At 35.0% G+C, this 21,020-nt stretch overlaps 3 protein-coding genes across 5 annotated transcripts; 2 read left to right on the forward strand and 1 right to left on the reverse strand.

The window, feature by feature from the left end:
- The first annotated feature begins 519 nt into the window (after positions 1 to 519).
- Positions 520 to 3,841, forward strand: LOC125807951 (subtilisin-like protease SBT1.2). Its single transcript, XM_049487707.1, has 4 exons — positions 520 to 927; positions 1,439 to 2,125; positions 2,209 to 2,694; positions 2,974 to 3,841. The coding sequence occupies exons 1-4, from the start codon at positions 555 to 557 to the stop codon at positions 3,741 to 3,743; spliced, it is 2,316 nt and encodes a 771-aa protein (XP_049343664.1). The 5' UTR covers positions 520 to 554; the 3' UTR covers positions 3,744 to 3,841.
- Positions 3,842 to 6,775: 2,934 nt separating this feature from the next.
- On the forward strand, positions 6,776 to 14,792 carry LOC125807952 (nuclear transport factor 2). 2 transcript variants are annotated; one of them, XM_049487708.1, is made up of 9 exons: positions 6,776 to 7,104; positions 7,205 to 7,339; positions 9,270 to 9,579; positions 9,823 to 10,163; positions 11,141 to 11,309; positions 11,432 to 11,553; positions 11,629 to 11,694; positions 12,489 to 12,570; positions 14,347 to 14,792. In XM_049487708.1, the coding sequence occupies exons 1-9, from the start codon at positions 7,066 to 7,068 to the stop codon at positions 14,433 to 14,435; spliced, it is 1,353 nt and encodes a 450-aa protein (XP_049343665.1). In that variant the 5' UTR covers positions 6,776 to 7,065; the 3' UTR covers positions 14,436 to 14,792. The 2 variants fall into 2 exon arrangements, with proteins under 2 accessions (XP_049343665.1, XP_049343666.1); XM_049487709.1 differs by having other exon boundaries at positions 9,826 to 10,163.
- Positions 14,793 to 16,846: 2,054 nt separating this feature from the next.
- On the reverse strand, positions 16,847 to 19,306 carry LOC125807957 (plasmodesmata-located protein 2-like). 2 transcript variants are annotated; one of them, XM_049487715.1, is made up of 3 exons: positions 18,418 to 19,306; positions 17,655 to 17,789; positions 16,847 to 17,209 (listed from the first exon to the last, which is right to left on the reverse strand). In XM_049487715.1, the coding sequence occupies exons 1-2, from the start codon at positions 19,172 to 19,174 to the stop codon at positions 17,656 to 17,658; spliced, it is 891 nt and encodes a 296-aa protein (XP_049343672.1). In that variant the 5' UTR covers positions 19,175 to 19,306; the 3' UTR covers positions 16,847 to 17,209; position 17,655. The 2 variants fall into 2 exon arrangements, with proteins under 2 accessions (XP_049343672.1, XP_049343671.1); XM_049487714.1 differs by having other exon boundaries at positions 17,106 to 17,209; positions 17,623 to 17,789.
- Positions 19,307 to 21,020: the final 1,714 nt, after the last annotated feature.

Consider the following 21,020-nt stretch of genomic DNA (forward strand, 5'->3'; position numbering starts at 1 on the left):
TTATTACCAACAAGGATGTAGTAGATTAGTAAGTATTCATTTATCTTTAATCAGTGGTCTTAGATTCAAGATATGATTTAGAGTGATTTATCTTCACCTTATGCACTCTATACGAATTTGACGAATCTTTACCCTATGTGTGAATTATTTTGTGCGAATTCAAATTTAGTAGTATTCATTTATCTTTAATCAGTGGTCTTAGATTCAAGATATGATTCCAAGTGCTTTATCTTCACCCTATGCACTCTATACGAATTCGACGAATCTTTACCATATGTGTACTAACTTGTGTGAATTTCAATTTAGTCGGAATCCAGACATACAACAGAAAACCAGTTTTTTTTTTTTTAAAAAAAGAAGTTGGGAATGTTTCTGGACTTTTTGAAATCTTGATCAGCACCTCGTGAAGAGGAGCTCTTAAATTTCACGAGTTTCTTCTTTTGTTTCACAAACATGTCTCAAAATTCTAATTTTGAATTCTGTTCAACCCCTTTAAATACCCCCATCAAATTATATCAACAAACATTCCATTATTCAACTTCAAATATAATTCAATGGAACTCAATTTCCAATTCTATTTTCTCTGTTTTCTACTCTGTTTTATTCCCCTGCTACAAGCTCAAAATTTGCAAACTTATATAGTACAATTACATCCACAACATGCATCAACAAGAACCCCTTTTAGTTCTAAACTTCAGTGTCACCTTTCATTTCTAGAAAATTTCATTTCCTCAGGCGAAAACTCGAATTCTCGCCTTTTGTACTCTTACCATTCTGCATTTGAAGGTTTTGCAGCTCTTCTATCTGAAAATGAGCTAAAGGCACTGAAGAAATCGAATAATGTGTTATCGATATATCCGGAGAGGAAGCTTGAGGTTCAAACAACTTATTCTTACAAGTTCTTAGGACTTAGTCCTACAAAGGAAGGTATGTTACATAGTTTGTAATGTATATAAAGTTGAGGAAACAATGAGTCATAAGGCTTTATTTATTAAAAGACTAGTCTGGAGTGTCACACGTAGGATTTAAACTTGTGAATTAAGGAAAATTCTTAAACCCCCTTTACAACTGCTCTGGAGTCATTTCTTATGTCAATGTGATTCAACAGTTCATATATAGCAAAAAGGATTTGTCTTTACCTTGTTTTCGAAGTAAAAATATTTCAACAAAGGGGATTCAACCGAACCCCATTGGTTCCCTTCAACTCTGCTAATAGATATTTTCTATGTATTTCATTTAATACTTGAATTTTTAAGCTTTAAATTTAAGGAACATGTTTGTCAATAGCCTTCTTTCATCTCTATAACTACTTGGTTAAGTCAATTTGCAATATATAGTGGACTTCTTGTTGTATCTTAGGGGAATTTGATTTCGTGCCTCGGAGCCTTTCTTCTTACTTACTTTTATACTGTCTTTGTATCTTTTTTTTTCTAATAAGGTACTTGGTTAAAGTCTGGATTTGGTCGAGGCGCGATCATTGGAGTTCTTGATACTGGAATTTGGCCAGAAAGTCCAAGTTTTGTTGATCATGGAATGTCTCCTATTCCAAAGAAATGGAAAGGTATCTGCCAAGAAGGAAAAAACTTCAATTCTTCAAGTTGCAATCGCAAGCTTATTGGTGCAAGGTTTTTCCAGATAGGACACATGATGGCATCAAAGACATCAAAATCAATAGATTTTATGGAGGATTATGTATCACCTCGAGATTCTCAAGGACATGGTACACATACAGCATCTACTGCAGGGGGAGCTCCCGTTCCAATGGCGAGTGTGCTTGGAAATGGAGCAGGAGAGGCTCGAGGGATGGCCCCTGGTGCTCATATCGCGATATACAAAGTTTGTTGGTCCAGTGGTTGTTATAGTTCTGATATACTTGCTGCAATGGATGTAGCTATTAGAGATGGAGTAGACATATTGTCTCTTTCAATTGGTGGTTTCCCTGTTCCACTTTATGAGGATACTATTGCTATTGGCAGTTTTCGAGCTATGGAACGTGGAATTTCAGTTATATGTGCTGCAGGAAATAATGGTCCAATTCTAAGTTCAGTAGCAAATGAGGCTCCTTGGATTGCCACTATTGGTGCTAGCACACTTGACAGGAAATTTCCAGCAATAATTCAGCTAGGTATGTCACATTTTGTTTCTTAAAATGATATTTCGCGTGTTTCCAGCCTAAATTATGTGTCCCTCATTCATATTTTCCAACAGGTAATGGCAAGTATGTGTATGGAGAATCCTTGTACCCGGGCAAACAAGTTCATAATTCTCAGAAAGTTCTTGAGATTGTTTATCTCAATGACGGTGATAATGGAAGTGAATTTTGCTTAAGAGGGTCTCTTCCAAGAGCAAAAGTCCGTGGAAAAATCGTTGTATGTGATCGTGGAGTTAATGGAAGAGCAGAGAAAGGTCAAGTTGTTAAAGAATCAGGTGGTGTTGCCATGATCCTAGCAAATACAGCAGTAAATATGGAGGAAGATTCTGTCGACGTACATGTCCTACCTGCAACATTGATTGGTTTCGACGAATCAATTCAGTTGCAAACCTATATGAACTCTACGCGAAAACCAACAGCTCGAATCATATTTGGAGGAACAGTTATAGGAAAATCTAGTGCACCTGCTGTAGCACAATTTTCTTCAAGGGGTCCAAGTTTTACTGATCCTTCAATTCTCAAACCTGATGTGATTGCTCCAGGTCAGTTTTTATTGAACCCACAATTATTTATTTAGATCATAGATAGCAATGTGACCAACAGGTTAGGGATTCGAGCCATGGAATCTGTCACTGATGCTTGAATCAGGGTATACTGCTTACATCACACTCTTTAAGGGAGAAGGCCTTCACCAGACCATGCGTGAACACGGGATGCTCTTTTTATATGCATGTGAAAAAAACTTTAATAAATAGTGTAATGTTATTTTTTGAACCTATATCTTCGTAGAACTCAGAATCTTGAATCCGCCTCTGCTCCAGGTGTCAACATAATCGCTGCTTGGCCACAAAATCTAGGCCCTAGTGGCCTGGCTGAGGATTCAAGAAGAGTAAACTTCACTGTCTTATCAGGAACTTCAATGGCTTGTCCTCATGTTAGTGGCATTGCTGCACTACTCCATTCAATTCATCCTAAATGGTCACCAGCTGCAATCAAATCCGCGCTAATGACAACTGCAGAGACAACAAACCACCAAGGAAAACCAATCATGGATGGTGACACACGAGCTGGACTTTTCGCCATAGGAGCTGGACATGTAAATCCTGGAAGATCCGATGATCCCGGATTGATATATGACATTAATGCAAATGACTATATCACTCACCTTTGCACTATTGGTTACAAAAACTCAGAAATCTTCAGCATTACTCACAAGAATGTTAGCTGCCACGACGTTTTACAGAAAAACAGGGGTTTTAGCCTCAATTACCCCTCTATTTCCGTACTCTTTAAGGCAGGAAAAACGAGAAAAATGATCACAAGGAGAGTGACAAATGTGGGGAGTCCTAATTCAATCTACTCAGTTGAAATTGTGGCACCAGAAGGAGTTAAAGTGAGAGTTAAACCGCGACGTCTGGTATTTAAACATGTTAATCAAAGTTTAAGTTACAGAGTTTGGTTTATATCAAGGAAGAGAATTGGGACTCAAAGGAGAAGCTTTGGAGAAGGACAATTGATGTGGATCAACTCCAGAGATAAATACCAGAAAGTTAGAAGTCCTATTTCAGTTGCATGGGCATCAAAGAAGTGAAGGCTGTGCCTATTTTCACGTACACGGAAAATAGGCAGGTTACGTGCTATAACTGTTAACACATACTACTGATAGTGTAAAAATTCTTTATACTATCAGCGTAGCGTAGACAGTACGTAAGTTAAATCTATTGTAGTAGCACCAAAGTTTCATTGTTCCGAACATTTAATTAGGATTCTATTACTATATTGTATCAGTACCAAAAGTTTCATCGTCTTAGTTCCAAAAATTTGATCAAGCTTTCAAGTTGCATTGTCTTAGTTTCAAATATGTTACTATAACTTGCTGATAAAAACGTAAATAATTATCAAATAGAGTATTGAACATTCAAAGAATTTAGGATAACCAAATAAACAATAAAAAAATGAAAACACAAAATTGTTCCTATTTAGTAATTTTACAAATGTCAATTGTTTTGAGAACTCATCGATTTTGCAATAAATTTATAGAAGATTTTGTCTATTTTAATAAAATATAGATCAGAATTTCCTTGCTTGTTCAAGTTTCATTCTTTCATTTTATTTTATTTTTAAAAAAGACCCAAAGTTTTGCCTCATAAAAGATCATAAAAGAATTTTCTCTTACCATATAAGAGGGAGTTAGTGTTGAATTTCCTCTTATTATATCCGTCGACGTATCTGCTTCAGCGTGTTTCGGAAAAAAAAAATTAAAATTTTTTTTGTTCTACTTTAATTTAATTAGTGTATAATTTTTTCAAAATTATGAAATCCTTTTTAGCTATGACTTTTAAAATCGATGTGCCTGCTTTAATGTGTTTCAAAAAAATTTTAAAAAATATTTCTTTTGTTATACTTTAATTTAATTAGTGCATAATTTTTTCGAAATTATGTAATCATTTTTAGCTATGCCTTTTAGTCTTAAATTCAAGATTTCACACTGAAGGAAGCATGTCTTCGTCGACGTGCCTGCTTCAATGTGTCTCGAATTTTTTTTTAAAAAAAATTACTTCTTTTGTTCTACTGTAATTTTTTTTGAAATTATGGAAATTGTTTTAGCTATGACTTATAGTTTTAAATTTATATTCTTTAATTATTGCTTTATTATTTTGAATGTCGGTAATATTTGTTCATATTTTGTAACTATTTTGAGTAAAAAATCAACTATTGATGACGAAAAATACTTTAATTATAGACATCTTAATGGACCTTTTCATAATAAATTTGCGCAAACAAAAAGTAATTAACTACTTAAATATTTAAAAATCATATTGAATTTAATCAACTTTCTAAATTCTACCTGTATCACATAAATTAAAATAAAAAATACTAAAATATTAAACATGTGCTAGCACAGGCACCTGTATCTAGTATACTAGAAAGCTCATACAACCCTTTTCTCTACGTAGAAGCTAGTAATACCTTGGTGGTAGGCTCTCAAATTTTTGAGTGCCCAAAAGAATTAATATTATTTTTTATGAATTTATTTTCATAATACCGAGAGTTTGTCAAAAATTAATAAATTACTAACAAAAAAAAGAGAAAGGAAGGAAGAATGTCCACATACTTTTTAATAGCAGAAGGCCAGAAATTGTTTTAGAACTTTGAGTTAAATTATTTAGAACTTTTTATTAGTAAATAAAGTCTTTTACAATATAATCAAGGTAATATATTATAAACACTTATTATGTATATTATTAAGTTGAACTAATTCTTGTTAATATAAATATTATATGCTTTGTCTCTCTTAAAAAAATTTAGTACTATAAACAACAAATATGAAATAGGCAACCAACTTTTTATTAACGCTTTGAGCTACTAATTTTAATGAGTCAGGTTAGTTGTCAACATTAAAGATTTAGATAAACATAATAAATTAATATGTTGTTAAAATCTTGATCCCCAAAGTTGAAAAAAAATGTTATATTGATATAATATTGAAATTCCAATAACAAGTTTTGATTTTCAATGAGAATAAGATCGAAAAGAAAACATATTTATGATAGAATTATTTGTGGGATGAATCACTACAAAATGAGAAGTGGGTTGGGTAAAAGTATCAAATCCATTTCGGTGAGTATTGTTCATAATTAAAGTATTATTGTGCTCATATTTTCTATTATATCAAACAGACTACATGATGCCAAATAAGAGGTTAGGTCAGAACTTCTTCTTGACCTTAGAAAAAATCAAAGAGAATCGTTATAAAATTTCATCCATAACTCTAAAAAATTGCAAATTTACATACAATTTTCAACATGTTTTCCAACCATATTTAGATTTATGATATCTAAAAAATAAAGTTAGATTAATATTTAGGTGCATACAAATCTTTATAATATTGTTTATTATTGTATATCAAGTTTTCTAAACAATTTTGTAAATAATAATAATATATATGAAGATTTGTATATTATTGTATTTCGAACCCATATAATTATTTTTGGGGTTGTGTTTTGCACTAAACATTTGCAATATAAATTTTGAGCTATACTGTTATAATATAAATTAAGAAATTCTACTCTTATAATTTTTTCCCAAAAGAAAAATAATATATGTACTTATATAGTTATATACACTATAAAAAGAGAAGTATTGAAAGTTTTTAAAACACCTACACTTGACGCAAATTGTTAATTCTATTTTCGAACTATTGATAGTTTTTAAAACACCCTTATAATTGACTAACTAAACTTATATACACCTCCGATCTACCACATGACATAACAATTGGCCTCAAACTCTTGTAGAAGCACGAAACTCTTAATAAAAAGTCGAAACAAGTGTTGAAAACACCTCTAAACTTGACGAGAATTTATGAGTGTATTTCACTCATATTACAAGATCAAGAGTGTATTTAAGTTCAGTTACTCAAGATAAAGATATATTTTTAAGACTGTCAAAAATTCGAGATGAAACTAATAATTTACCGTTAATTTAAAGACGTTCTCAATACTTGTCAGTTCTCTCTATTTACTGTAAATGATAATATCAAAGAAAAAAAAAAGTTAAATTGAGTAAAAGAAAATATAGAATGACACAAATGCCACTGATTCATCTTCACACACCCACTCCGACAAAATTGCTAACTCTCCCGTAGATCTATCATACGCTCCTCCATTATTCACTCTCTGTCTCTTCGATTCTTAGAATCTCTTAAACCTCCCGAATCCCTGTTTCCTTTTTTTCCCCAGTTCAATCCTCTGTAATAATTCTCCTATTTAATAAAGGAGATTCGGTACTCCTACTCCTATTGTATAATATATATAATATAAGTTACCTTTTCCTAAGAATTGGAACAGTAATTTGCCCTTTTTTTGTGAACCCTAAAGTTCCTGATCTAGGGTTTTTGAGTGTGTACAATAATGGCGAGCTCATACTCTACTCCAATCGGTCCCACTCAGGTTTTAAATTCATCGTTTTTCTGATTATATGCAGTTTAATTTTTGAGTTCCTTTTTGATTGATCTTAAATGGGTATTGTTTGTTACGTGTATTTTTGCAGGTGGGTTCCTACTTTGTTCAGCAATACTACCAGGTTCTTCAGCAGCAACCGGATTATGTTCATCAGTTTTACACTGATGCCAGCTCTATTGTTCGAGTTGATGGTGATTCAACCGAACATGCTTCTGCCCTTGTGGTTAGATTTTCCTCTAGAAATTTTGGAGTTTGGATTATGTTTCCAGATATGATCTAATGTAGTTATCTATGACAAAATTGAAACAGATAAAAGTAAATACCTACAGGCTATGTATTGGTTGAGTAATTGGATTATGAAGATACTAATATTTTAGGAAAACACTTGTTGTTGTGCTTTGTCCATTTGTTAAATTCTGAGACCATATATCAATAAATGTTGATCACTGAAAAAAATCAATCAACTAAGCATCAATTCCAAACTAGTTAGGATTGATTATATGGATTCTCTAACAACACTTAAAGGGAAGGCTGATGTAGGAAGGGTAGTGCTGCTGAGAAGGAGAGAACTTTCATAGATTGATAATTTTTTATGTCGAAAGCCAGGGGGGCTATGGAAAGCCCTCACTTTATTGATGGGACATTTTTATCCCTTTTCTCTCATCCTTCATCAGTTCTGGTTCAGGAAAACGTCAATGCACAGATCTTATTTGAATTATTGTTTGAGGTCATAACATTCCACCGGCACGACTTGTAAATTATTTGTCTTCGTAAGGCAAGTTACGAACTTTTGGAAGCTAGTGACTCTAGAAAGCCTTCACTTTATTGATGGGACATTTTTATCCCTTTTCTCTCATCCTTCATCAGTTCTGGTTCAGGAAAGCGTCAATGCACAGATCTTATTTGAATTATTGTTTGAGGTCATATCATTCCACCGGCACGACCTGTAAATAATTTGTCTTTGTAAGGTAAGTTACGACCTTTTGGAAGCTAGTGACTCTATAAAACTCAAAGCAAATACGGCTAATATGCGTAATCTTGTTTCCGGTTGTCTCTGCATTTGCCTGATTTCTCATTTGTCAATCAATAGATTCTCTACTCTATATAATTATTGATAACTCTTAACTGCACACAAGGCGTAGTGAAGAACGAAATGCATTGTGTAATTGCCAATGGTGAAATGATGCACTTCATCTGTAATACCGCCTTGATGTCTAGATCTTGCGTGCTTGAAGGCTTTTGTGTTTAAGTTAATACCTTTTTCAATCATTCAATGGTTGGCTACCAATGATAAACCCTGTAGAATGTAGGTTCCTCCATCTTCCCTGAGAGAAACAAGAAGAAAAGCAAATGAGAGATCCTAAATTTCAGCATCAATTAAATGAAGTGTTTAAACATTTAGATCTTATCTGATAGTCTTACCTTTTATCATAGGTGGCTGCAAATGGGTGAACCATTTTCATTGAATACCTCTAGAGAGTGCCACCAACTTACGTATTATTCATTATTGACATTGTGATATTGTCTAAATCGATCAATCAACTACACCCGATCCTGCACTAGTTGGCATCAGCTATCTGAAGCCTCTCTCCGTGACTCTATGGGAGTTCTCTTTCCAATACAAAATAATTTGTCTGTTAGGGCAAATTAGGGGTTCTCTAGATCCGTTCATTGACACACTCTAACTGGCATAACTGTGATTGAATAATAACATAATAACCTATAGTTCTCCTAATCGATATAGGACTGTCTAGAAACTTTTTTACACCATTCCTCTGCCTCAGAAGCTGGAATGTAACTGACAGGTGAATCTCCTGTTTTTTTTCCTAAGAATGATTGTAGATATTTTTACAGAGTTGTACTGTTCATCATCTGTTTGGTTGAACCCTTCAAGGATCCGACACAACAAGCCTAATGGGCTGCAATTGAATTATACATATTTCCTATTAGATTCTTGCTTACTAGAATTGTGAATCTGATTCTCTGATATGACAGAGAGCTGCTGTCCTATCTAATTTTATTGTTGAAAGTACCTAATTGTTGCTTATGAGTATTACTCTGTTCAGTTTCTAGTTAACCTTGTTTCCTTGTTTGGAAAGGTGCAACTTGTGTTTTTCTTGTTGTGTCTTATCATGTGTCTGTATTCACTGCAGCAAATCCATACTCTAATCATGTCAATGAGTTTCTCTGGAATTAAGATCAAGACGATAAATTCTCTTAAATCTTGGAATGGTGCTGTTCTTGTTGTGGCCTCTGGTTCTGTCAAGCTGAAGGATATCAATCGGTGGAGGAACTTTGTGCAAACATTCTTACTTGCACCTCAGGAGAAGGGTTACTTTGTTCTGAATGATGTCTTTCATTTTGTCAATGAGGAGCGGAGTGAACTAGTTCAAGCACCAGTAGGTTCACAGAACAATCTTGATGCTCAGCCAACTTCCTCTAATCTTCTTGCAGAGCCACCAGGTATTGTTACATCTGGTGTGTATAGAATGTTAAACATGCAAGACTTTTCAGTGACCTTAGTTTCCTATGTGCTCCTTTTTCTTTCCCTCTCCTGTACGAAGGGTGTGGTAGGGGAGAACTGCTTGTCCTCTACTGGTTTAGTGTGCACAACTTTCTCTCTCAGATATCTTGCAAGCTTTCTCAAAAGCATATTTGATACATGATGATTTAAGTGTATGACTCATCTCATTGTAACTATTTTAGCAGTCCATGACTATGCCTTAGAGGTGGAGGCGACTGAATATGTAAATTCAGTTAATATACAAGGAAATGATGCTGTTGAAGAGTACAGTTATCCAGAGCATGATCACGAGAACCTGTATGAGGCTGAGGCTGAGGTTGAGTATGAGTATGAGTATGAGTCTGAGTATGAGCATGATGAGGCAGATCCTGAGGAGACTCATTTGGGGGAAGAAACTGCTCAAGTAAGGTCATTTGAAGAAGAGACTTCTTTTCCAAGTAATGTGGTTGAGGTCGTGCCAGAGCCTGAGCCAGCTGCAGAAGAACCTGTTGGAGAGCCTTCAAAGCTTAGTTATGCTTCTATTGTAAGTACATCCATATTCTGTGCACCTTATGACTTGATGCACATTCGTTCCGTTATGCATGAGTAATAGATCTTGTCATGGTCATTTAACACTACTAGATAAGTGTATCAATATTAGATCTTAGGGCTTTAATACATTAGTTTGAACAACAACCTGTGGTCTCAGGTTCAAATTTGTGTTAGCCTAGTTACCTGGTACATGTTGCTGGTGGGAGGTGACATGCATCCGTGGTATTAGTTGAGGTGTGCACAAGCTGGATGACACAACGGCTATCCAAAAAAAATACATTAGTTTGAACAGCAATGTGTATTATATGCCCTCTGGATCAGTTTGAAGTATTGGTGCGTATATTGGGCACGCATCTTTAGATGAGAACCTTTTGCATAGACAACAGATGCAGAAAAGTAGATTCATCCACGTGTAGATTATACTTGGTGAAAGAAAAATGTAGTAGTAAAGACTAAAGAGTATTATTAGTAGAAGTATTTTGTTCAAACTTTTTCAATTGGGTTTTGATTTTTGGCCCTTGTCAGTTGCTAGAATTTAACTGTAGGCCTCGTATATGTAGGGTGTTTCCAATGGTCTTCTGTTCTTGATTTTTATTCATAAAGTGCTTGATCAGACATGGCTTTACTTGATCTTTCTTCCTGAACATTGTAGTTAATTGATTGATATGTATGGATAAGCGCCCCCCCTCCTATCCCAAGAAAAGAGAGAATTTTGAAAAATAAAAAAGGAACTCTGACTCTTCTTATTCAAAAACAAAAAGGAACTGACTCTATCCTCTCCTTCCACAAAACAACAATATACCCAGTGAAAATAATAAACTGACAGACTGTAGAAAAAAGAAACAGTTTCATTAACAAAACAAGTGAGATCACATGTCTTGTCCCATCGTCTTTTGTTCACTTGGGAAATGCTGCAATGTTGTCCGATTTTGGTTTATGATTTGGAAAATAACTCGTTGCAATTGATAGTTAAGAGCTCCAAAAGGACCTGCACCGTCAGTCCGTATCCAGCCATCTTATACCAAGAGTGCACCACCCGTCTCGGAGTGGCAACCTCCTGTTGAGCAGTCAATCTCCATGCCCCCAGCTGCGCCAGAAGCCGGCCTTGACCTGGCAGATGAAGGATTTTCTCAAGAAGGTAATACAAGTACACTGCATATTAGGACATCATTATTCTTAATAATTGCAACATCTGTGTTCCATCAGTGATAGAATGTACTTTAGCATTCTTAGCATTTTGCTTGATTTTGACTTTCCCAGGGGAATCAAAGTCTGTCTATGTGAGGAATTTGCCATCTACTGTATCTTCTCTCGATATTTTGCAAGAGTTTAAGAACTATGGGAAGATCAAGCAAGATGGAGTATTCTTAAGAAACCGCAAGGTTAGTATACTTGATGATCTCATCTTGTGCCTTGTTGTGTATGCATGCTAATGTTGGATTTCAATGGATTAACAGGATGTTGGCATTTGCTATGCCTTTGTTGAGTTTGAAGAAGTCCAAGGTGTCCAAAATGCAATCAAGGTTTGAACCTCACTAAATTTAAAACTATAATTGGTCAAATTGTTTTTTAAAACTCCCTCTGTCCCATTTTGTGTGGCACCCTTTTACTTGGCACGGTATTTTAGAAAAAAAGGGAAGACTTTTGAAACTTGTGGTGTAAAACAATCCTTAGATATTTGTGTGGCTATAAATCATTTCATTAAGGCTAAAAGGGGAATTTAGAAGTTATTTTATTTCTAATTATAGTAACGTGACATTCCTTTTGGGACGGACTAAAGAGGAAAGGTGCCACATAAAATGGGACAGGAGGAGTAAGCAATTTGGTCAAGTTAATAAATTGCTTGGATATGACTTATGTAGTTTTACCTTATCCCTTGATGTGACTCTTCATAATTAATCGCTTTATCTTTTATGTTGGCTTTTTGTTTAAGCATAAAATTACAGCATTTATACAATTGAAATGTTTTAGGTCATCTGTTAATTTCTATAATGTTCTTGTTTTTCATATATATGGATCTTGTTGTGAGCCATTAGTAGATGTGGCAAATCATGTGGGAGATTTTCACTTGAGACATATTAAAGCTGAAGTTTGTTGTCCCAAGTTATAACATCTTCATCTCATTGCATTTGACATGATTACTATCTGAAGAATCAAAGACACTCTTCTTTGCCTCGAACTGCCTTTTGTTATTTGTGAATCGATATATTTGTTCAAGATTAATTGCCATAAGTTCACATTCAGGGGTTGTCTTCATATGTCATGTGAACCCTCTTTATGTCTAGTAAATCATACAATTTGTTTTCTACTTGCATAGGCATCACCAATACAGTTGGCTGGAAGGCAAGTCTACATTGAGGAAAGGAGACCAACCAGCAGTAGCGTTTCTCGTGGAGGAAGTATGTGCCTAAAAACTGATTCCAATTTAAACGTCTTGATCTTATTCTTATGTTGGTTATCATCTGTGCTTTTCAAGTCCTTTTGATCTAATTAATGACTATTGTTCTTGAATATTTTGACATATTTCTTTGCCATGACACTTAACCTTCATTTGTTAGTCCATTTTTTCTGAAGTGAGCCTGGGTAGGAAATATTCCTCGCTTAATTTTACTTTTGGATTGGGAGGCCACTTATTGAATTCTAAAAATGATTGTTCAGTTTTCATTGAGTGGGAAGCATGTGAAGCATAAAATCTCATTTGCTTGACGTAAGTGTATCTATGTCAAGAGGCACCACGAGTGTGGCTTAGTAGTCAGTGAAGTGGGTGCAAACCTTGGAGAGCATGGATCGAATTCCAGCATAGACAGAAAACACTAGGTGATTTATTCTCATCTGCCTAAGCGTCGGTAGGTAGAGTTACTTTGCACTTGTGTTGAGCAGCTAATGGGATGTAGCAGGTAACTTGTGCGGACACTATTATAAAAAATAGTATATGTGCTAAGAGGGAAAACAAGGGTGTTATCGTATGGGGCATATGAGGTGAATGTCTGAAATATTTGGAAGACCCAGAAACCTAGCACTGAAGGATGGACATAATGGAGTAGAATTGGTGATGGAATATTGTGGATAATGTGTTTCAAGAAAGATGATCGCTTGGTGAAGAGTCAAATAGGATATACAGAGGTGGTCTCCATTGAATATCTTGATTAAGCCTCCAAAAATAACACAATTCTGTAAGCTTCTTCAAGTTGAAATACACTCGCTTACTCTCTTGGATGGTGGGAGAAAAACAATGCACTGAAGGGACAATTAGGATAGGAATTAAACAGAAAGGACCAAAAAATTGGCACGCGCTATAACTTTTGGATTCACTAGTGGTATTGTCCTTGGCCAAAGTCCAGTATGGGATATGGTGTATTTGGCCTGCACCAACCTTAGTAATCACATGCCTTGGCTCTTTTTGTGTCCATGCCCCTGTGCTCGGCTAAGTTGCAGGATACATATGTGGGATTCGGTCAACCACATCGAATACTTTGACCAAAGTCCGTGGAGAAATTTGGGGGGTGGGGGGGATTGAGATTTAGATTTCTCAAAATAAAAGATAAAATAAATTTATGACATGGAAAATGGCATACCTTCAATATTATAGTCCTTTTGTCTCCTTTTTAGTTTTTCCTCTTGGTCAATATTCGTTGTTTCACCTTTCAGGCCAAACAGAGAGAAACTAAGAACTGAAAACTTTCTTTTTCTTTTTGAGGGGAAGAACGAGAGAGCTTGAAAGAAGAAGTTGGGGTCTTGGGAAAGACGACCCAGACAACCTTTCAAAAATTTAGAAATATCTTTATTGCTCTGTTTTATAATTTTGAATTTTTTAGCTGAATCCTAACATTTTGATTTTGCTGAAACGGGTTGTATTCGCACCCATCGGGTATCCACATCTATGTCCCACCCATCAACTTAGGTGCTCGGTATGGATTTTTTTCGTATGGTATATTATAGGGTGCACATATCTTTTTCTTTCTCGTGATTGGTCAATTTGTTGACGGAAAATCGCCCTTCTGCATGTCTTTGTTGCTTCATGCGAAATTCTATTGTATGAGTACAGATAGCTGATAAAGGAGGTACTAACATAATTCTATCATTCGGTTGGAAAATTGTGTAGCGTCTGTTGCCATTTGTTTTTGCTTTATTTGACCTACTTTTCTCTAACAGTCTTCTCTGAATGCCTTGATCAGGATCGGGAAGGGGAAGAGGCAGAGGAGGTCGTCCCGCCGGGCGACCTTTTGGCAGGGGAAGCAATCCTGATGATAGAGTGAAAGAGTAATGGCTACCGTGGTATATGATGATACTAGAGTATCAAAGGCCAAACTCGCAAACTAAGTTGTGATTCTGCAGATGAGGATCAATAAGAAGCATGGTTACTAGATAGCTTTTATATTTTTGATGGTATTGTCTTCTTATGGAAGGGATTATATTGTTGCTGGTTCTCTTTCCCTCACCCCCACCCCCCGAGTGTTTTGAGAGAGATTTTCCCCATCTTTCTCCTGTAGTTAAAGGTGTGTTAGTATTCTGCTTTTACTTCCTTTTGGCCTGCAATTCTAGAGGCAGTACTTGTAACTTTGGAGAGTGATGCCAAGGGTGAGAATATAGTGATGTTTTGCACTCACCTTCTTAAAATCTTTTTGATCTGTCTGACCTCTATGCAGTGCGATCAACCTCAGCAACCCCAAGGCCTCGGGTGAGATACATCTCTCCTCTATCCTCTGCCATTTTTAACACTAGCTCAACTCCTATATCACACTGTTATTGTGCATAAAAGCACAGGCTGCTTTATCATCAATGTAATCCTTGCCTCGTCTTCTTCTTCCTCATTGTTGTCTTCACTTCGTAGGGCATTGAGCTATCAAATGCCATTTGTCCTAGTCAAGCGCCTGGACAATTATAGAGCTTACAGACTGAGGGAGATAAGAGAGGATTAGAACCAAGTGAAATGCTGAGAGAAGAAATAATGATAGCATAAGCTGATTAAGTGAGAATAAGACACTTTAATGACACGTTAAGGGAAGTGGAGTAGATTGGTGTTAACATGAATTTATTGGAAAGACGAATTCTCGAAGACACCCGAATGTGTGGGTTAACAGTCAATAAAGTAAGTGATAATCATGAGAGATCAGGGTTTACTGTTAAGCAAGGTTTTGTAGAACGGGAAAATTTGAATCAAAAGTAGGAAAAGAAAGATGCGCTTGTGTGGAAGAATTAAGTTTGATGTAGATTTATGGAGGTGAATTAATTAGGAAACTAAAATATGTAAAGCCAAAATTACAACAGTTCTTTGCATCTCATTATTATAAATTTTGATGGATATACGAATTTCCATTTGACAGTTTTGGACTTCTGGTTGTATCTCTTTAGATCTTGCTGGTCCTGCTTCCTTGCCATGGTGTACCTTTTGTTCTTTTTTCTTTTGGTCCTCCGTCAGCTGTTTGGTATTTGGGGTTTGACTAATCTAAATTTGCGTCAAGAAGTTCCACTTTGGGGTTTAAAGGGCTTTCCACCAAAGATGGTATAGTTCCATGCTCGGAGTTTGAACTCGAAACTTTTGAAGGAGTGCCACCACAATTTTTGGTGATGAGGTGCACTTATTTATTAACGCGCGCTCTCTCTCTCTCTCTACTTTATCCTACGGCCAGTATGAACTAAACTTTTCAGTTTTTATGGCCTTTGGAGTTTTCTTCCAGAGCAAGGGAATAATAGATCATTTGCCATTTCAAAGAATAAAAACATTTTAAATATTTTTTCAACGCTTGACTATAAATAAAATTTAATTAATATTAACAAATTATGAACTTTAATCCTCTTCAAATGTTTTTTTCCTAACTTCATTAAGATATTGTCCATACGCGTCTAAATTTGACTTACTGGTGCCTCCATTATAGTTGAAAGATAGTATAATTCTTCAACTACATTTGTTATTTGTACCATACATAAATTCAACTGGTCATCCTCTCTTTACTTAGTTGTGAAGGCAAACAGGTATGAGAAAATCTTGAACGAGTTTCTGTTGTGGGAAAAGAAGAAAAAAGTTAAAAAAGAGTCACCAATTTAAAGGGGGGGAAAAATAATGAAAACAGGACCCCCCCCCCCCCCCCCCCCCCAAACATCTTCACTTTACTCTTGATAAATAAAGAGACAAAAATTACTTGTTTTTTTCCTAATATTTCCTTTTTATGAAGTCATCAATTTGGTCACTTTGGTGCAAAAAGCTATGGATGCTTACACGTTAATGGAAGCGGTGTCACGGAACACCATTAGTCGAAAAAATAATAATCAGATTTAGCTTGGACCCGACATCTTCAAGAGGTTGGCAAATCAAGCCCCAATGTATCCTAATTTTGCAATTTCTTAATCATGAGTCAATTTCTATCATTATAAAGAACATAAATCTATGTAGGGATTGAATCCACAATCTTATATGAGGTGACAGATAAGTAAACCAATGGACCATAGCTACTTTCATGTTTAATTATTGTTGTTATTATTTAATATTATTTTTAAAATGAAAAAAGATGTCAAGAAAAAATGTAATAATATGGCGAATTGTGTTTTATTCGAATAAGATATCGTTTAAGTTGATTTTGTCTTTCTTCGTTTCTTTAAATAAAACTAATCACTTGCAAAAAAAAATTGTGTACGCCCCTGACAAAAAACAATTGCACTATCCATAACTTTTTTCATAAAAGATTTCAGGAAAAAGAAAAGAAACACTACTACAATCAATGCCTAGTGCTTTAGTCTAACAGAGACAACAACTCTTTTTAAGTTTAATTTACCACAATTACTTCTACTTGCACTTCAAAAGTTTTAAAGAGAAAAAATAGGACCAAAACTTGGTTAAGAAGGAAAATAGTGGGAAATTGGAGCCATAATAAAGCACAAAAAGCAGAATTTCCTTTCCTTCATCACCACACCTCCTTCTTTACAGTATATATATATATATATATAAGGCCAATCATGCAACCTAACTTTACACTTTGTCTTTTCTACAAAGCCACCTCAAAATCTCTGCCCATTTTGTCATTCCTTTTAGCTATATGTGACCTACATACATTGCAATAACAAGTCTTATCAGAATAAACATACTATTAAGTATATCAAACATAAATCTTTCTACTAATGCACATCCAAGGTTATAGTATAGTGGTCAATGAAATAGGACGAAAGTCGTGTGAAGTCTCGGGGTTCAAAATGCAGCATAAAACATATTAGGTGATTTCTTCCACCCGTCTAAGCCTAGGTGGAAAAAACAAACTGAGTTCGTTTACAAGAAATTTGCTTGTTCTGATAGTAGGTCTAACCGATAACATGTAACCAGTAAAATAGTCAAGGTGTGCACAATTGGCTCGAACACCACCATTAATCATTATCAATAAAAACATAAAACTTTCTAGTATCAAGAACTACTATAATTCTGAACATTGAAGTTGAACTATTCTTGGGAACTCAAAGAACACTTGAAAACAATCAAAAGCAGTGGAATACTAACCTTATCCTCCATACTTAGAATAACCCTTTTTCTTGAATGCTGATCTTGTAAATAGCAAACAAGCAACTCCTAACCCCACGCCAACCAGTCCACCCAAGACTATAGCAATAGTCTTTTGAGTATTCTGTCTTGTTCCTACACCATCAAACACAACATATATTTCAAAGATTCAAAATTTGATTACGTCCTACTTCAAAAATGATCTCAGAAACCCATTAAAGAAAAATATATATATATGAATGCTACTTGGTAGCACTAGTCTTAACAGGAGAATGAACATCTATGCAGCCTTCCTTTTGCATTTTCAACTATCTTGTTCGGACTCGCCAAAAAAAATATGCGGGATGCGTGTTGATCCTTCAAAACTAGTTTATTCTTGGAGGATGGGACACTAGTACGACAACATTTTTGAAGAGTCCAAACAACATGCATTTTCTCACTATTTTTTACAATTCGTAACTTTATCACTACAACTTTAATCCCACAAAAAGGGCGGTCCGGTGTACTAAGCTCCCGCTATGCACCAGTACGGGAAAAAGCCGGACCACAAGGGTCGATTGTACGAAGCCTTATCATGCATTTCTGCAAGAGATTGTTCCTAATGCTCTAACCCGTGAGATCTTGGTAGCATGACAACAACTTTACCCGTTACGACTGTAATCCCAAACTAGTTAAGATTGACTATATGAATCATCTATTTCAATTTACCATTTGTACTTAATTCAGTCCATTATTATTTATTGATTGATAATATTAAAATTACCTGAGGGAGATAGTGATTTACTGGGCACACCATTGGGATAATAAGTGTAGCTAATGTAGCACTGTTGCAGATAAATTTGTGCAGAAATTGAATTCCCACATTCACTTTTAGCTCTGCCAGCACCATTTTTCACACAGTTCACACAGTCCCCACTTCCTAAATCACCTTCACACTGACCCAAAACATACACCGACTGATATCCACCTGCGTAAAACCCAGTATTCCCACTCGAAACCCCTTTAGCTATTTCTCCTAGAGCTGTATCAAGCCTATCACCAAACCCAGCTCCACTCGCCTGATTTTCCCCACATACCTTGAACAGCAACTCAGTAGCCCCAATCGTCTGAAACCCCACCATTTCATACCTCAAATAACACCCATTAAGCTGAATCCTAGCAGCAATAGATTGACCACACAGCTTCCTAGACATATCCGGGATTTTCTTAACACAATGGTTACAGACATCGCTTGAAAGATCGCCTCTGCATTGAAAAAGACCGGAAATTGCTGACTGGCCATTACCGGTGGTGGTTTTGTAGAACTTATTGGAAGAAGATTGAGAAATCAAGTTGTCAAAAAGGGTGTTTAGTGTTTGTGAGTAAATCCCAGATGGGTCTTGGAATTTCTGGTTAGCACAGCCTTTGTACACAAAGTTTGTGAGTTCATTTGATGATAATCCAAGAATGGGGAATGAAGAAGCTAGAAATAGGAAAAACATAGAGAATGTTTTGGGAATTTGAGATGGACCCATTTTCATGATTTGAATATTGGAATAACCATGAGATATGAGATACTTTCTTGGAAGAATTTTTGAAGTATGGTGGGTAGATTTGTTTTTTTTTTTTGGTTGTTTCTAGAGGTAGTATTTATTAGGCTAAGAACAAAGAAGAAAGTGAAAAAAATGGTGATTGTTTTTTTTGTATGAAAGGGAAATTTCACATAGCTTTCCTTTTTAAGTATTTTGTATTGGCTAAATAGTTGGCAATACGTTTAATGCTAATGAATTATGACAGGTAACATCATTTTTTCATAAATGAGTGTTCAGATGTGTATCTCGATTATTTTATAAAATACGTACTTTTGTTATTAGTGTTATGTTTCGATTTACTTTGCCTAGCAGCACAAAGTTTGTATGGCTCTCCCAAAGCTTTAATAGTGCTTTCTAATTATTTTATTAAACTTGAAAGGTTGCTACCAATATTTAAGTTGTTTTGTCTAGCATCATGATGCTTGTATTGCTTTCTCATAATATTATTTTGATGAATTAGATTGTTCCCAGTTTTAGTGGTTGTTGATATGAAGATTGTTTCTATTCTCAACAATATCTATGTTACAATAGATAGTTTTCTTATTCGACAAAATTAAAAGAAATTTTGGGATTGTTGATCACGATATGTAAAATCATTTTTAATGGGGTGATTAAACTTAAATGAAATCAATGTTATGATAGACAACTATTAAACTAATGCCAATTTTTAATTGGAGTGTTGTATAGTTTGTGGTAGTGCCAGTTGGCAAATGATGAGATTGTAGTACTGCCTAGGTAGGTGGACAGTGTCTGCTAATGAGCAGTGAGGGGGGAAAATGTGTTTGAAACTCTCCTGTATGCCTTCTGTTATATACTTTTGGTTGTATTATAAAAAAATAGTGATTTTATTATATTCCAAAATAAATAAAAATAATTTTTATATACAATTCTCAAAACTTGATTGACCATCTAAAGAATTCACTCTCAATATGTGCATTTCTTTTTTAATTTAGGCTTAATACATTGATAGTCTTTTGAACTTATTAATAAACTAGTAAAATTATCCGCGCTTTGCGCGAAAATTTAATATCATGGAATTTATAAAATAATACTTAAAATTTACCGGTTATTAAAACTAAAACACTATATTATCTTACATAGAAGATTACATAGTAACAAACATTAATAATATAAAGGAAAATGAAAATTATTACATCGTATCATTTATCCTTAATAACATAAGCATAAATTAATGACTGTAAAAATACATATTAGGATCTGTAACATAAACAATGTTGTCAGTGAGTCACTCAACAGGAGCAAAGTACACAAATATTTAATTGTGAAGAAGAAGAAGAAGAGGAGGTTCAGAATTTTCGTTGTTTTAAAATGAGAGGAAATCCCTTTATTTATTGACAATAAAGGGTAGTGTGAACAAATGTTTTTTATGCCTTATCGGAAAGGTTACAACTATTTGGAAAAGTTGCAACCCTTTGGAAAGGTCACAACTTTTCATAAAAGGCGCAATTTTACATAAAAGTCGCAACTCTTCATTAAAGTCGCAACTTTTCATTAAAGTCACAACTTTTCATGAAAGAGGTAGACTAGTTTTGGAAATAAATAAATTAAAAGGGAATTGAACATGATGCTTGTATTGCTTTATATATATATACTTATACATATGCTTATATATATATGCTTTTATATATATATATATATAAAAGATATGATATGATTTATCTAGACACTCAATCTACGATTTCAATTGAGCACCTGAAAATATGTTTAATCCCCCCACTCCGCCCCCCCCACCCACCCCCCACCCTCTCCCTCCTCTCCCTTCACATATGTCCTC

Source organism: Solanum verrucosum, unplaced genomic scaffold, assembly GCF_900185275.1.
Source record: "Solanum verrucosum unplaced genomic scaffold, falcon-dt-bn FXZP01000183.1, whole genome shotgun sequence".
Classification (NCBI taxonomy): domain Eukaryota; kingdom Viridiplantae; phylum Streptophyta; class Magnoliopsida; order Solanales; family Solanaceae; genus Solanum; species Solanum verrucosum.

Coding starts and splice junctions, on each gene's coding strand:
- LOC125807957 (XM_049487715.1), bottom strand. CDS start 19,174: ATGAAAATGGGTCCATCTCAAATTCCCAAAACATTCTCTATGTTTTTC. Junction 17,790..18,417: donor TAAATCACTATCTCCCTCAG/GTAATTTTAATA, acceptor TTGATGGTGTAG/GAACAAGACAGAATACTCAA.
- LOC125807951 (XM_049487707.1), top strand. CDS start 555: ATGGAACTCAATTTCCAATTCTATTTTCTCTGTTTTCTACTCTGTTTT. Junction 928..1,438: donor ACTTAGTCCTACAAAGGAAG/GTATGTTACATA, acceptor TTTTCTAATAAG/GTACTTGGTTAAAGTCTGGA. Junction 2,695..2,973: donor ACCTGATGTGATTGCTCCAG/GTCAGTTTTTAT, acceptor CCTCTGCTCCAG/GTGTCAACATAATCGCTGCT.
- LOC125807952 (XM_049487708.1), top strand. CDS start 7,066: ATGGCGAGCTCATACTCTACTCCAATCGGTCCCACTCAG. Junction 7,340..9,269: donor AACATGCTTCTGCCCTTGTG/GTTAGATTTTCC, acceptor TATTCACTGCAG/CAAATCCATACTCTAATCAT. Junction 9,580..9,822: donor TCTTCTTGCAGAGCCACCAG/GTATTGTTACAT, acceptor TAACTATTTTAG/CAGTCCATGACTATGCCTTA.